Below are 13,793 nucleotides of genomic sequence, written 5' to 3' on the forward strand. Positions count from 1 at the left end.
TATCTATCCCAACAAGTATGACATCACCTCGTATAGATGATTTGCCCTAATCAATTCTACATAATAATGTGATACATCTTCCTAATAAGTCAACTGTTTGGCAGCAGATTAAAATTCTTTAGTTTAACCATGAGATTAATTATACACTATTATACAATTTTATTTTTAAAGACCATGTCATTATCTTTAAACTCATTTTAGAAATTAATTATGGATAGTTATACCAAAGTCCAAATCTATCTCTTCACACAATATACTTTGAGCTGCGAGTATCAACATTAATATGGGATAGAAAAACCTGTAATCTAACTCATTAAAGAAAATTTACTTAACAAATACCATAGCCTCCACAATTGTTTTCTCAAGTAGATACATATATAAAAAAGAAAAAAATCACATGTGATACTTTTTACAGTGTAGCTAACAAAAGTCTAATTCCTAACTAGTTTAGAAATTTGGATTTGTAATTTTGCTTTGAGTACCAACTTGTTCAACAAAGTCTGATTTTTCTATATCATTATTTTATTTATAAGAAAATTTATGTTCTTTCTCACCTGGATGTATTAAGGGAAAGTCTGAACATATGTCACAAGAAGACTTACTTCAACTTTATCAAACTTTTGGTAAAAGAAGATATTTGGCTCTTTAAATATTAATTTATCTAAGTTTTGGGAAAATATGGCTCTAACTACCTTTTTCCAGTCTTCTGATGGTATATAATCTTCATCTTCTTCAGATTCTTCTTCTATTTCACTATCTAGAATAAGTAAGACAATAGTACTATAAAATGATTGCTTAGCCTGTCCATTCTTACATCTACCATTAAATACTTAAATATGCCAAAAGGTATTTGCAGAGGTAGGTCAAGATATTTTTAGTCAAATATTACCCTGTCAGTTAAAACAACAACAAAACTCATAGACCTTCCAGGACAATCTTCTTAGATAACTATATTTTCATGAAATAATACTCTACAAAAAACTTTAGGGAAAAAATTGATTCAGAGTCAAGACAATCTGTTTCTAAACCTAATTCTGCTTCCAACAGCCTGGTGAGAGAATAAACTATATGATCTCAGTTTCTTCCCTTTTTAAATGAGAGCTGGGACAACATAATAGTTTCTGACAAGTGCTCCTTAAAACACTTGAGAATGCTGTAACATCACTTTGGGGGAATGCAGGAAGAGAGCGCATGTATGTCTCCCCAACTTCAGTTTTATTCAGAGCAGGCAAATTGCTATTTGCTTACATATTGGACTAAGAATGCCTTTACATAAAGGAGCGGGAAATCTGAAAACCATTAGATTGTCAGCATCTTCTCAACTCTACAATGGCACACAAAATTCAAAATGGTAACATCACATACAGAAATTAATTCTTTCTATGGAAAAGCTAAGATGGGCACTGTATGTATAGTTCCCATGCACACTGAAATAACATTTGAACTATGATATATTATTTCAAGATGCAGTCACTTAGTATCTCACTTTTAAGCAAATTTTGGCAATGGACCTGATCCTGGTTTAACTAGGGGAAAAATACATTTCCTCCAAATAATTAAATGTAATTAATCTCTCTGGGCAGTGATAATACTTTTCAGTTGGACTGTATCTCTAAAAAGAAAAATTCACAATAAAATTATCACCAGCAGCCCTACACTGACCTCTAAACAAAAATGTGTAACAGAAGTCATTCACACAAAGCAGTAACCACGTTTAATTAATTTTTACTTTACCACATTTCAGGAGAGGTTACTGTATTGTATTCAAGTATTTTTCTTTTTTAAATACAGAAATTTAAACTACATATTTAAACTAATAACACTAATGGTTAACTTTTTCTTATCTTATTTCTAGGGTAAGGATTCCTGCTTAGAATGAAAACATTATGGAGTAGTTACACATGCAAATATTCAAGATACATACGTTAAATGTTGTACTGACTACTGGTCAATGACTTTGAGGAGGTAGAAACATCAGCACAGTTCTTTCTCTGTATAATATTCCTATCTCAAGGGCCAACAATTTCTTTAGACTTGGGAACCATTGGTTAGAGAAAGCAATGCTTATGAATATATCTAGACTGAGAGGCAAAGAAAGTAGAAAATGGAAAACTGAGGAAAAGACTAGGAAAAATAAAAAAGATGACCATGAAACAACAAATTTAAAGAACAGTCAAGAGTGGAAAAAAAGGAATACATTCAAAATCAGGTATCATAGTGACACATAATAATTACAGTAGCATATTCATGGACAACATGGCACCAGTACAGCTAAACTAATAATCTAGAACAAAATCCCATTTACTGATGAGCGAGATTTCCAAATCAATGAATTCAGAGTATTGGGGAAAAAAAACACTAAAATATTAAACAGCAAAAATCATATAAAAAACAGTAACTAATAATACTTACTTGTATCAAAATATTTACATCGACGTGGACGGATTATTTCCTGGGCATCTTGAGAAGCAACAGATTGAGATGGATCATCATTGGAAGACTGAGTTTCATCCTCTTGACCTGAGGAATCTTTTATATTCTCTTCCTGTGGAATAATACATTAAATCTCTTTAAGAAAAAGTGTTGCAGATGAAAGGTCATAGTATTCCAGATAAAACTAGAAGACTACATGAATATACCATGGTTACACAAGATGCTAACATTAGAGGAAGTCGAGTAGAGTTCAGAGAGATGCACTGAATTATCCTTGAACCTCTTATGCAAACCTAAAGTTATTTCAAAACAAAATAAAAATGAGTACAATTAGCCATTATTACTTTAAAAAACAGCATTATAAAAGTTTGTACAAATTTATTTAGAACAGGCGTTAAAAAAAACAGGAATGACAGAGCAAACTATTGCCTCTCTGGAGTAGATTATAGGGAACTTCCAGTTTGCATTACACATGTCTATATCTTAAGTTTTAATATTTAAATATATTGCCTTTAAAGTTAGAGTGAAAAGAAATGACAAAAACAAGCAATCAAAATCAATGTATCAATAAAATTTTAACTACAGGAAGATAAAAATATATGTATAACCTTACTTTATTTTCCCCACTACATCCACTGTTATCATCATTATCAGCATCTTCATCATCTTCCTCCTCTTCCTCCTCCTCCTCCTCATCTTCTTCAGGTAGCCGAATAGCACTATCATAACCATAAAGGCTGAGAAGTTCATGAATCGGCATGTCGCCTTCCTAAATAGACCAAACAAAAGTTAAATTTTTAACAGATGACATTTCATATTCCTATCATTCACAAATCTTAATACAGAAGAATATTCTTAGAACTGTTATCAAGAATTTGTAAATCATAAAAAGTAAAACAATATAATTCTGAAACCAGAAAAACCCTAATCTTTATTATTCTTTTCTGCTTCAATTCAGTGACTGTACACCAACAGTCTGTTCACATTTACTAAGAGCCACAGAGAATTTGGGAGTGGGGAAACAGAATAATTAGAAATTAGACTGTAAACAAAGTTAACAAACCAAGAAAGGGGAATGAAATTTAGAGCCCAGCCCAAACACATCAAAAACAGCAATAACATACATGAATGATACTAGGTTACATCAGCCATATATTCTTCTCTAGGGTTATGTAAAATCATTTCATGTAATCTTTACTGTACATCTTACTAAACTGTTGTGTTATCTCCATTTCAGAGATGAGGAAACTGAGGCTAGCAGATTAAGCAATTTCTCCAAAACCCACACAAGTTACAAGTAGTGAAAACAGATTTTGAGTCTAATTACAAAAGCCCATACTCTTAACAGTATACCAGGCTGTTTCAGCCAGGGACCTGAACCTCCCCCAACCACAAAAAGCACACTCTCCTGAGGGTGAAATGAACAAATATCCACATGTTATGAAATGGAATGAGATTTTTGCAGAAGGTACTCACTCTAATCAGTAGTCAAGTGTTACAGAGTATCAGGGAAACATGACAAAATTATAAAAATAAAATTTAACCCAAATAGTGTGAACCTATAACATACACATACACACTCTGAAGAAAAACTTAACTGAGTCAGTTTAGAACCTAGAAAAAGGATAATCATGAAATAAGACTTTGTATTTCTCCAGTAATATCACAGTCTTATTCATGGACAGAAACAAGTCTAGCCTGTGTGTGAAATACCTTATTATAGTGAGGATGAATATATCAGACTGGAGGATATAACCTGATACTAAATAATTAGATCATACAGTTAACTCCCATCACTCAGAATTTGTGTGTAAAAAGCAAATAACGATAATTTGGAAAAAAATTTCCTTATAGAAAGAAATAGGAAGAAAATGCTGTTTAACACTTCTATTAATATTTCATATTGTAAATGGATACTCTAGTTATAAATCAGTTTGTGAATCTGTTTCTGAAAGAAATCAATGACCAGCTGGTATACTTAATTGACTTTATTATGACTTTCAAAGTACAATAAGAGATAATGCTTGAAGTGTTCAAGGATCTAGTCCTTCCAGATACCTGGTCCAGTATAAGCATTTGGTACAAAGAAACAGAAATTTAGGAATTAGGAGTCAGGATTTAAGAAAAAAGAACTTCAAAATCAGGAAAGAAATAAGAATATGATGTAGAAAAGATGGGTTAAATAAACAATCATGACATATAGCTGCCATCACATCTATATGCCAGGCATTTGTGATAAATGCTTTGATTAACTACCTTATTCTCGTTTCTTAACAAAAACAAAGTGAGAATATTATACTATCTTATTTGATCTTTAAAAGTACTGGATGAGAGTGGTACCTTTATATGTAAATAAGAAAACCAAGCAGAGAGAAACATGATGTAAGGACAGAGACTTTATTGTAATATCCAGAACTCTTAATCTCAGCTCATATTTTCCATAAACTCATTCTGCATCGCAAATTAGAAGCAGGTTTAGCAACTGAAGTCACTTCTATGAGCAAGACGCCACTGAGGTCACTATTATGAAAAGGGCCAAACCAAGAAAAACACTTTAGTGTAGGCTTGCAATTAACATTCACATGGACCTTGAGAATTTACCAACAGCTTGTTTCATAATATTTATTTCGTCTTTAATATTATCTTAATATGCTACTGTTACCTCTAATTTTTACAACTATGTTTAACTGATACTTTAAGAGATCACCAAAAGAGGTACGGTTACCAATAAAACATGAGTTTAAGCAAACTCGGGGAGATAGTGAAGGACAGGGAAGTCTGGCCTGCTGCAGTTCAAGGGGTTGCAAAGAGTTGGACCCGGCTAGCAGCTGAACAACAGGCTCTCTACCTTTGATCTGTCTTATTCAAGGGCAACAGAATCACCTTGAGGGATTATTTAAACTTACAACTGAACTCCACCTCAAAGATTAGCAGGGCTGAGGTGGGGCGTGAGTTTCTGCATTTTTTAAAGTACCAGGTGATATTGATGTTGTTAGTATTGAGACCATCTGGAGAACCACTCTGATCAGTTTTAGGATAAGATAACTGCAAACCAGCCTTTTCAGTGGAACGTAATAAATTGTGATCATTATCCTTAATAAAGCTTGTCACTAACAGCTGATATCTAGCTCAGTTATATGTCAAAAAGATAAGTAATGTACCAACTGCATGGAAAGAATTTTTCTTTTTTTTTTTTAACCACTATTTGGAAAGTGGAATATCTGACTTCCACGGTTAAGTCCAAGATTTTTCTCTCTTGGATACACATATGAGAAGTGTGACTTGCTTTATAAAAATTCATTTCTCAAAAAAAAGTTGGCAACACCCCCAATATTGACTAAGAAGAGAACAGGGTAGAGTCAGAAGTGACTGATCAGTGTATTTGAAAGAAAAGTGCTTGAATTAGAGAAAGAGTAACAGAAGTGACAGAGAAAAGTCAAGACAAGTCAAAGAAACAACTGAACAACTACAGAAACAAAAAATGAATACGCAGGTTATCCTGATTTGCAGTAACTAAAAAAAAAAGAAAGGGCTGGCTAGTTTTTTTAACCTATTTTCTCTAGTTTTACTTAGTTTCTAAAGACATCTATTAGAGTCTACTTTTGATTCATTTAAGAGTAGCTACTGAACAGTGACTGACTCTATAAAAGGGCTTTGGGAAAACTATGCACACAACATATTATTCAAGATGAACCTAGGCAGGGAGAAATTTAGTTTGCTAAGTTGCAACCCACTGCTATCATTTATGTGAGTATAATCAGAATCTGAACTAAATTAGTGATTGTGGTAAAGAAAAAACAAGGGATCCCAAAGAAGAAATCAACAGATTTAACCATGGGTTAAGAGTGATCAAGAGGTCCTTGTGACCCTGAATCTCTAGTTCCAGATATTCCTTAGACCTAGATATATATTCATATGACATCTAAAAAATATTAAAAGCAATAAACATCTAAAAAAGTTTTGACAAACTTCTAAAAAGTTTACTTTCGGTCAAAGTTGGTTTTATCACTTGTCAACAAAATACCCCTGCCTAGTCCATCAAGTGGAGGAGGCAATAGCACCCTACTCCAGTACTCTTGCCTGGAAAATCCCATGGACAGAGGAGCCTGGTAGGCTGCAGTCCATGGGGTCACTGAGAGTCGGACACGACTGAGCGACTTCACTTTCCCTTTTCACTTTCATGCATTAGAGAAGGAAATGGCAACCCACTTCAGTGTTCTTGCCTGGAGAATCCCAGGGACGGGGGAGCCTGGTGGGCTGCCGTCTATGGGGTCGCACAGGGTCGGACATGACTGAAGCAACTTAGCAGCAGCAGTCCATCAAGAAAATTCTTGCTTAATACTGAAAACAAAAGAATATGTAGTGGTATTATGCTCTTCTTAGGAATTAACTTTTAATTTCTGTTGCCCAATATCAAGTTATTACGAGTAAGCAGCAAGTTAGAAACAACAAATTAGTAAGCAACAACCATGATCCACATAGTATTAAAAAGTATCTTACCTGATCTAAGGTATAAAGGGAAGTCCTAACAGTAAACACAAATACAATAAAACCCCAAATCAATTTTGCTGAGGAATCTCCAGTTTCAAATTCAAGTACCATTTCTTGTTGTCTGTCATCCAGTCCTTTCTTTCTACATTCATTTTTCCAGAAATGTTCTTTCCTCCATTCCAAGCATGTATTCTGACTGAAAGCTTACCTCCTGGACTCACAGCATCTAACTCAATTGGAATCACTGCATTCCCTGACCATTCATTTGAAAAGGGCACATGACCCAAGCTTGAACATAATTTGTTTCCAGATTTTTACCAATAGCAGCTAAAGAATATAGGCTGTATCCCAAGCAATAAATCTTGGAGCCTGAAAACTTACAACATATGACGAAAATTGGACTCAAAAAGGACACCACCATGTAAAAAAGTGTTCTGGTGGCACAGGAGTCTCTGAAGTCTAGACCTCCCCCTGCCCTTAATGAAATTACATGAGCCTTACAACTAAATCTTCATTTCGCCTAAGCTTGCTCAAAATGGATTTCTGTTTTTTGCGCCCCAAATATTTGAAATAAAAAGTAATGCTACCCTGATGACCATTATATCTACTACTGCGGGCAGGAATCCCTCAGAAGAAATGGAGTGGCCATCATGGGCAACAAAAGAGTCCAAAATGCAGTACTTGGATGCAATCTCAAAAACGACAGAATGATCTCTGTTCGTTTCCAAGGCAAACCATTCAATATCACAGTAATCCAAGTCTATGCCCCAACCAGTAACGCTGAAGAAGCTGAAGTTGAATGGTTCTATGAAGACCTACAAGACCTTTTAGAACTAAGAGCCCAAAAAGATGTCCTTTTCCTTATAGGGGACTGGAATGCAAAAGTAGGAAGTCAAGAAACACCTGGAGTAACAGGCAAATTTGGCCTTGGAATACTGAATGAAGCAGGGCAAAGACTAATAGAGTTTTGCCAAGAAAATGCACTGGTCATAACAAACACCCTCTTCCAACAACACAAGAGAAGACTCTATACATGGACATCACCAGATGGTCAACACCGAAATCAGACTGAATATATTCTTTGCAGCCAAAGATGGAGAAGCTCTATACAGTCAGCAAAAACAAGACCAGGAGCTGACTGTGGCACAGACCATGAACTCCTTATTGCCAAATTCAGACTCAAATTGAAGAAAGTAGGGAAAACCACTAGACCATTCAGGTATGACCTAAATCAAATCCCTTATGATTATACAGTGGAAGTGAGAAATAGATTTAAGGGCCTAGATCTGATAGATAGAGTGCCTGATGAACTATGGAATGAGGTTCGTGACATTGTACAGGAGACAGGGATCAAGACCATTCCCATAGAAAAGAAATGCAAAAAAGCAAGACGGCTGTCTGGGGAGGCCTTACAAATAGCTGTGAAAAGAAGAGAAGCGAAAAGCAAAGGAGAAAAGGAAAGATATACCCATTTGAATGCAGAGTTCCAAAGAATAGCAAGAAGAGATAAGAAAGCCTTCTTCAGCGATCAATGCAAAGAAATAGAGGAAAACAACAGAATGGGAAAGACTAGGGATCTCTTCAAGAAAATCAGAGATACCAAAGGAACATTTCATGCAAAGATGAGCTCGATAAAGGACAGAAATGGTATGGACCTAACAGAAGCAGAAGATATTAAGAAGAGATGGCAAGAATACACAGAGAACCGTACCAAAAAGATATTCACGACCCAGATAATCACAATGGTGTGATCACTGACCTAGAGCCAGACATCTTGGAATGTGAAGTCAAGTGGGCCTTAGAAAGCATCACTACGAACAAAGCTAGTGGAGGTGATGGAATTCCAGTTGAGCTATTCCAAATCCTGAAAGATGATGCTGTGAAAGTGCTACACTCAATATGCCAGCAAATTTGGAAAACTCAGCAGTGGCCACAAGACTGGAAAAGGTCAGTTTTCATTCCAATCCCAAAGACAGACAATGCCAAAGAATGCTCAAACTACTGCACAATTGCACTCATCTCACACCCTAGTAAAGTAATGCTCAAAATTCTCCAAGCCAGGCTTCAGCAATATGTGAACTGTGAACTTCCTGATGTTCAAGCTGGTTTTAGAAAAGGCAGAGGAACCAGAGATCAAATTGCCAACATCCACTGGATCATCGAAAAAGCAAAAGAGTTCCAGAAAAACATCTATTTCTGCTTTATTGACTATGCCAAAGCCTTTGACTGTGTGGATCACAATAAACTGTGGAAAATTCTGAAAGAATTTTCTGGTATTCTGAAAGAATACCAGACCACCTGATCTACCTCTTGAGAAATTTGTATGCAGGTCAGGAAGCAACAGTTAGAACTGGACATGGAACAACAGACTGGTTCCAAACAGGAAAAGGAGTATGTCAAGGCTGTATATTGTCACCCTGTTTATTTAACTTCTATGCAGAGTACATCATGAGAAACGCTGGACTGGAAGAAACACAAGCTGGAATCAAGACTGCCAGGAGAAATATCAATAACCTCAGATACGCAGATGACACCACCCTTATGGCAGAAAGTGAAGAGGAACTCAAAAGCCTCTTGATGAAAGTGAAAGTGGAGAGTGAAACAGTTGGCTTAAAGCTCAACATTCAGAAAACAAAGATCATGGCATCCGGTACCACCACTTCATGGGAAATAGATGGGGAAGCAGTGGAAACAGTGTCAGACTTTATTTTTCTGGGCTCCAAAATCACTACAGATGGTGACTGCAGCCATGAAATTAAAAGACGCTTACTCCTTGGAAGGAAAATTATGACCAACCTAGATAGCATATTCAAAAGCAGAGACATTACTTTGACAACAAAGGTTCCTCTAGTCAAGGCTATGGTTTTTCCCGTGGTCATGTATGGATTTGAGAGTTGGACTGTGAAGAAGGCTGAGCGCCGAAGAATTGATGCTTTTGAACTGTGGTGTTGGAGAAGACTCTTGAGAGTCCCTTGGACTGCAAGGAGATCCAACCAGTCCATTCTGAAGGAGATCAGCCCTGGGATTTCTTTGGAAGGAATGATGCTAAAGCTGAAACTCCAGTACTTTGGCCACCTCATGCAAAGAGTTGACTCATTGGAAAAGACTCTGATGCTGGGAGGGATTGGGGGCAAGAGAAGGGGACGCCAGAGGATGAGATGGCTGGATGGCATCACTGAGTCGATGGACGTGAGTCTCAGTGGACTCCGGGAGTTGGTGATGGACAGGGAGGCCTGGCATGCTGCGATTCATGGGGTCGCAAAGAGTCGGACACGACTGAGCGGCTTATCTGATCTGATCTGAAAGCAAAAGTTGTTATTTCCCTCTGGAAAAAAAAAAGAGAGGATTAAATTGGCTGACAGTACACTATTCTACGACCTATCAGCTACCTGTTCCTTAGACTTTCTCATTAGCTTATACTGCCAAGTCTATGTTCTATCACATATTAAAGGGCTTTCCTCAAATTAATTGAAACATCACAATAAAGTGTTCCCATTCATACAAGTGTTAAGAAATGGGAGGAGCAGAGTGAAAAAAAGTTATGAATCAAGTACAGGGGTTCTCCACAGTTTTGGCTACAATTTTGTTACAGATTTGAGAATCTTATGAATAACTATGAAGATTTGAGTATCATGTATCAGACATTTGACGAATGCTTTATATATATCATCTGTGTAATAACACTGAAGCTTAATCATGTTAAATAACCGGTCCAAAGTCACACACTGATTAAACAGTGCAGCTGAGTTTTTAAAGAGGCTGTCTGACTCACTGCTTTACAGAGCCCTTACATACATATGCATGTACATACTCCTTTCCTCGAAACATGACCTAGGTTAAGTGTTCATCATTCTTAGGGAGAGTGAAATAAGACGTGCTGGATTGATAGACTATAAAAATAAGGAAACCGGACACAGTAAAAAATGAATAAAAATACAGGCATGTGGACTATACTTGCATATTGTGCTTTTAAAAAGTAAGTTGTCTAAGTATTATAACAAAAAGAGGGACAATCATGTCTGTATAAGCTGAAGGGAGACTAGTTGGAGGTGAAAGCAGCGCAGACTTTTTCAAACACAAACATGGTATCTGAAATCAAATTTGACCTTTATCTTCAAGTAACAGGGTACAGTTATCAAGCACCACCAGCAGTATTCTAAGGACAGAGTGGTATCTGTCTCCTAGCTGCAGAGAAAGTGGCTCCCTCTCCCTCACATCAGGGGATTAGTCATTTACTGCACATGGTAGCCGGAGAAGGCAAAGGCACCCCACTCCAGTACTCTTGCATGGAAAATCCCATGGGTGGAGGAGCCTGGTAGGCTGCAGTCCGTGGGGTCGCTAAGAGTCGGAGAAGACTGAGCGATTTCACTTTCACTTTTCACTTTCATGCATTGGAGAAGGACATGGCAACCCACTCCAGTGTTCTTGCCTGGAGAATCCCAGGGACAGTGGAGCCTGGTGGGCTGCCGTCTATGGGGTCGAACAGAGTCGGACACGACTGAAGCGACTTAGCAGCAGCAGCAGCAGAACGTGGTAGCAGATGATGGCCGTTCAAGGGTCATTTGGTAGATAGACATAGTTCTCTTTTTATACCTGTTGTGACTTACCAGGAAATGAAGTTGGGAAGAAGGAAAGGGACTGATTTTCAGGCAAGAAGGCCTAAGAGACAAGAGTGACAGTTCCTAAGGTAACCAACCTCTTAGGCTGGGCTTTGACTATAAAACAAACTAGGAAGAGATGATGAAGACAGTGAACTCTTCTTTATAGTACCCACGTTGGAGCTTTTTTCTTAGCTGTGTAATTCATGTGTTGTGAATACTTTAAAAAAAAAAAAAAAACTCTCACATTTTAATCTTTATTCTCTAGCTCTCGAGATTCACCATGTAAAATGTGCTTAACACTTTAAAGTATTAATTGTTTTAATGTGATTTTTCAAAAATACAAATAAAGATACAGCTGATCCTGAGCTCCTTTCTCCGAAACAGACTGCTACTGTTCAAAGTGAGATGGTGGGTTTTAAGTGTACATTTGAAAAACAGTGTTAAACCTGCACGCCATTCCTACAAACCAAAGTTTACTATGGGAATGATTCTGACACCTCTTCTAATATTATCAATAAATTCTAACCTGTACAACTAATTCTCTTAAAACATTTAAATGATAAACTTAACTAAAATGTCTTTTATACTGGTAAGATTCACACATACAAATGTTAACAATGCATATCAAAGCTAGTTTTCACTTAAATTTTAGAATTCACATTAAACGAACTTAAAGCTACAGGCTATGCAGTCACTGTTAACTTCTGAATGAATCAACTGTCAAAATTTTGCCACATTACATCAAAGGTCCTTTTCATGCAACCGAAGTACCAGGTATAAACTACCCTACCAATTCCTGACGTAACTATAATGTTTTACTTCTATAAGAGCAAATCAGTCATCAATAACAAAATCTTGCCCATTTTGTTTTAAATAAAAACAAAACTAGTTTGGTTTGGACCTATAGAGTTTACAACTACAGGAAATCCAATATACTTGCCCTCTAGCTTAGCTGTAAGCTACAGATGAAAGCACTGGTGATTATATGCTACTTACACCTAAGCCTTAATTACTCCAGGAAAGGTTAGAAGTAGTCTGAGAGAAGGTTTAAGAATGTCTGGTTGAAAAGAATGATAAAGATTGGTTCCCTTGTCTTTCTCTCCCTTTGTATATATTCTACAAATAATTCTAATTGTTTTTTCCAAAAAAGGGAGCATTTGAAAGCAAATTTGGGGGTTGTAACAGACCGAGGAAGGAGGTTGAATAAAGGGAAAAATAGGAAAAGACCACAACATGATAAAAATTTTAGCAAAGTCCCTTAGTAATTTTGTACTAGTTAAATATAGCAGCCCATTCTCTGAAATAAAATAATAATGATTCCACCTCATAACCTATTTTGACCATACTTGATTACCTCTTCTTGAGTACTTACTTACTCAAATTACTTGAATATAGAATGTGAAAAAATGGAAAATATAAGATTTTCTTCCTTTACCTTTTGTCCCATGGATGGGTTATTGAGAAACAAGAAAATAATCCAAACTGGTAAATTTCTTTGAAACAGAGGCAAATATTTGGAAATAATCGCCTTTCCACTTCATGAATACATGAAGCAACCATGACTGACATTTAAATCAACTGTTTCCTTTGATGTTTGCCTAGGTTCTGAATCATCCAAGCAAATTATACTAGTCTTTTGAATGCTTTCTAGCCTCTCCTAAAGAATAGTTCTGAGTCCAGATTCCTCATGTGCTTTTTAACTCATCCTTGAAAAGCTTTTTAACAGCTCTACACCATTACCACTAAGATCAATTCTGTTGTCTGGCTTAAAATAACAAAATATTGAATTGCTTAGGTTTATGGATTAAGCCAGCTTTAATTACTACATGATCCAAAATGGAACTCACAAAATTTGACTTAGTCAGACTTTTTTTTCCAGCTCTTTAAAGTTCCAAACTAAAATTCTGAAGCATAGATTAATCTTTATTACTATAAGGGTGTAAGAATTCATTTTCTGTGACATTATATACTCCAAATGCTTAAAGACTGGCTTATGTCTTACTTCTTTTTTTTTGTTCTGAAGTACAGCAGACTGTACACGTAACACCTTTTAATGATAACATACCAAACTGATTTATCTATTCATTCAAAAATGTTCAGTGACCACTCTTGCTATGTGCTATGAAATATACTGGTAAACAGACTATCCCTCCTCTCGTGGAATTAAGGAGAATATAGACAAAAGCTTAACAAACATTCAACTACAAATTGTGTTACACAGAAAGCAAGCAATGGATGGGGTACAGCAGCTAAAAATAGCTGACTGGG

At 36.3% G+C, this 13,793-nt stretch overlaps 1 protein-coding gene across 22 annotated transcripts in view; it reads right to left on the reverse strand.

Annotated features, from left to right (window-relative positions):
* Window positions 1–13,793, reverse strand: part of MIER1 (MIER1 transcriptional regulator) — a 71,790-nt gene that overhangs the window by 35,681 nt on the left and 22,316 nt on the right. For 21 of the 22 annotated variants that reach the window (XM_055585532.1, XM_055585534.1, XM_055585531.1 and 18 more), the window contains 3 exons: window positions 3,047–3,202; window positions 2,413–2,545; window positions 693–757 (listed from right to left, as the gene is read on the reverse strand). In XM_055585532.1, the coding sequence (XP_055441507.1) occupies window positions 693–757; window positions 2,413–2,545; window positions 3,047–3,202 (354 nt within the window). Of the gene's footprint in view, window positions 1–692; window positions 758–2,412; window positions 2,546–3,046; window positions 3,203–6,642; window positions 6,771–13,793 lie in introns of those variants that run through there. The other variant, XM_055585548.1, reaches the window with a different exon arrangement.

Source organism: Bubalus kerabau, chromosome 6 (genome assembly GCF_029407905.1).
Source record: "Bubalus kerabau isolate K-KA32 ecotype Philippines breed swamp buffalo chromosome 6, PCC_UOA_SB_1v2, whole genome shotgun sequence".
NCBI lineage: Eukaryota > Metazoa > Chordata > Mammalia > Artiodactyla > Bovidae > Bubalus > Bubalus kerabau.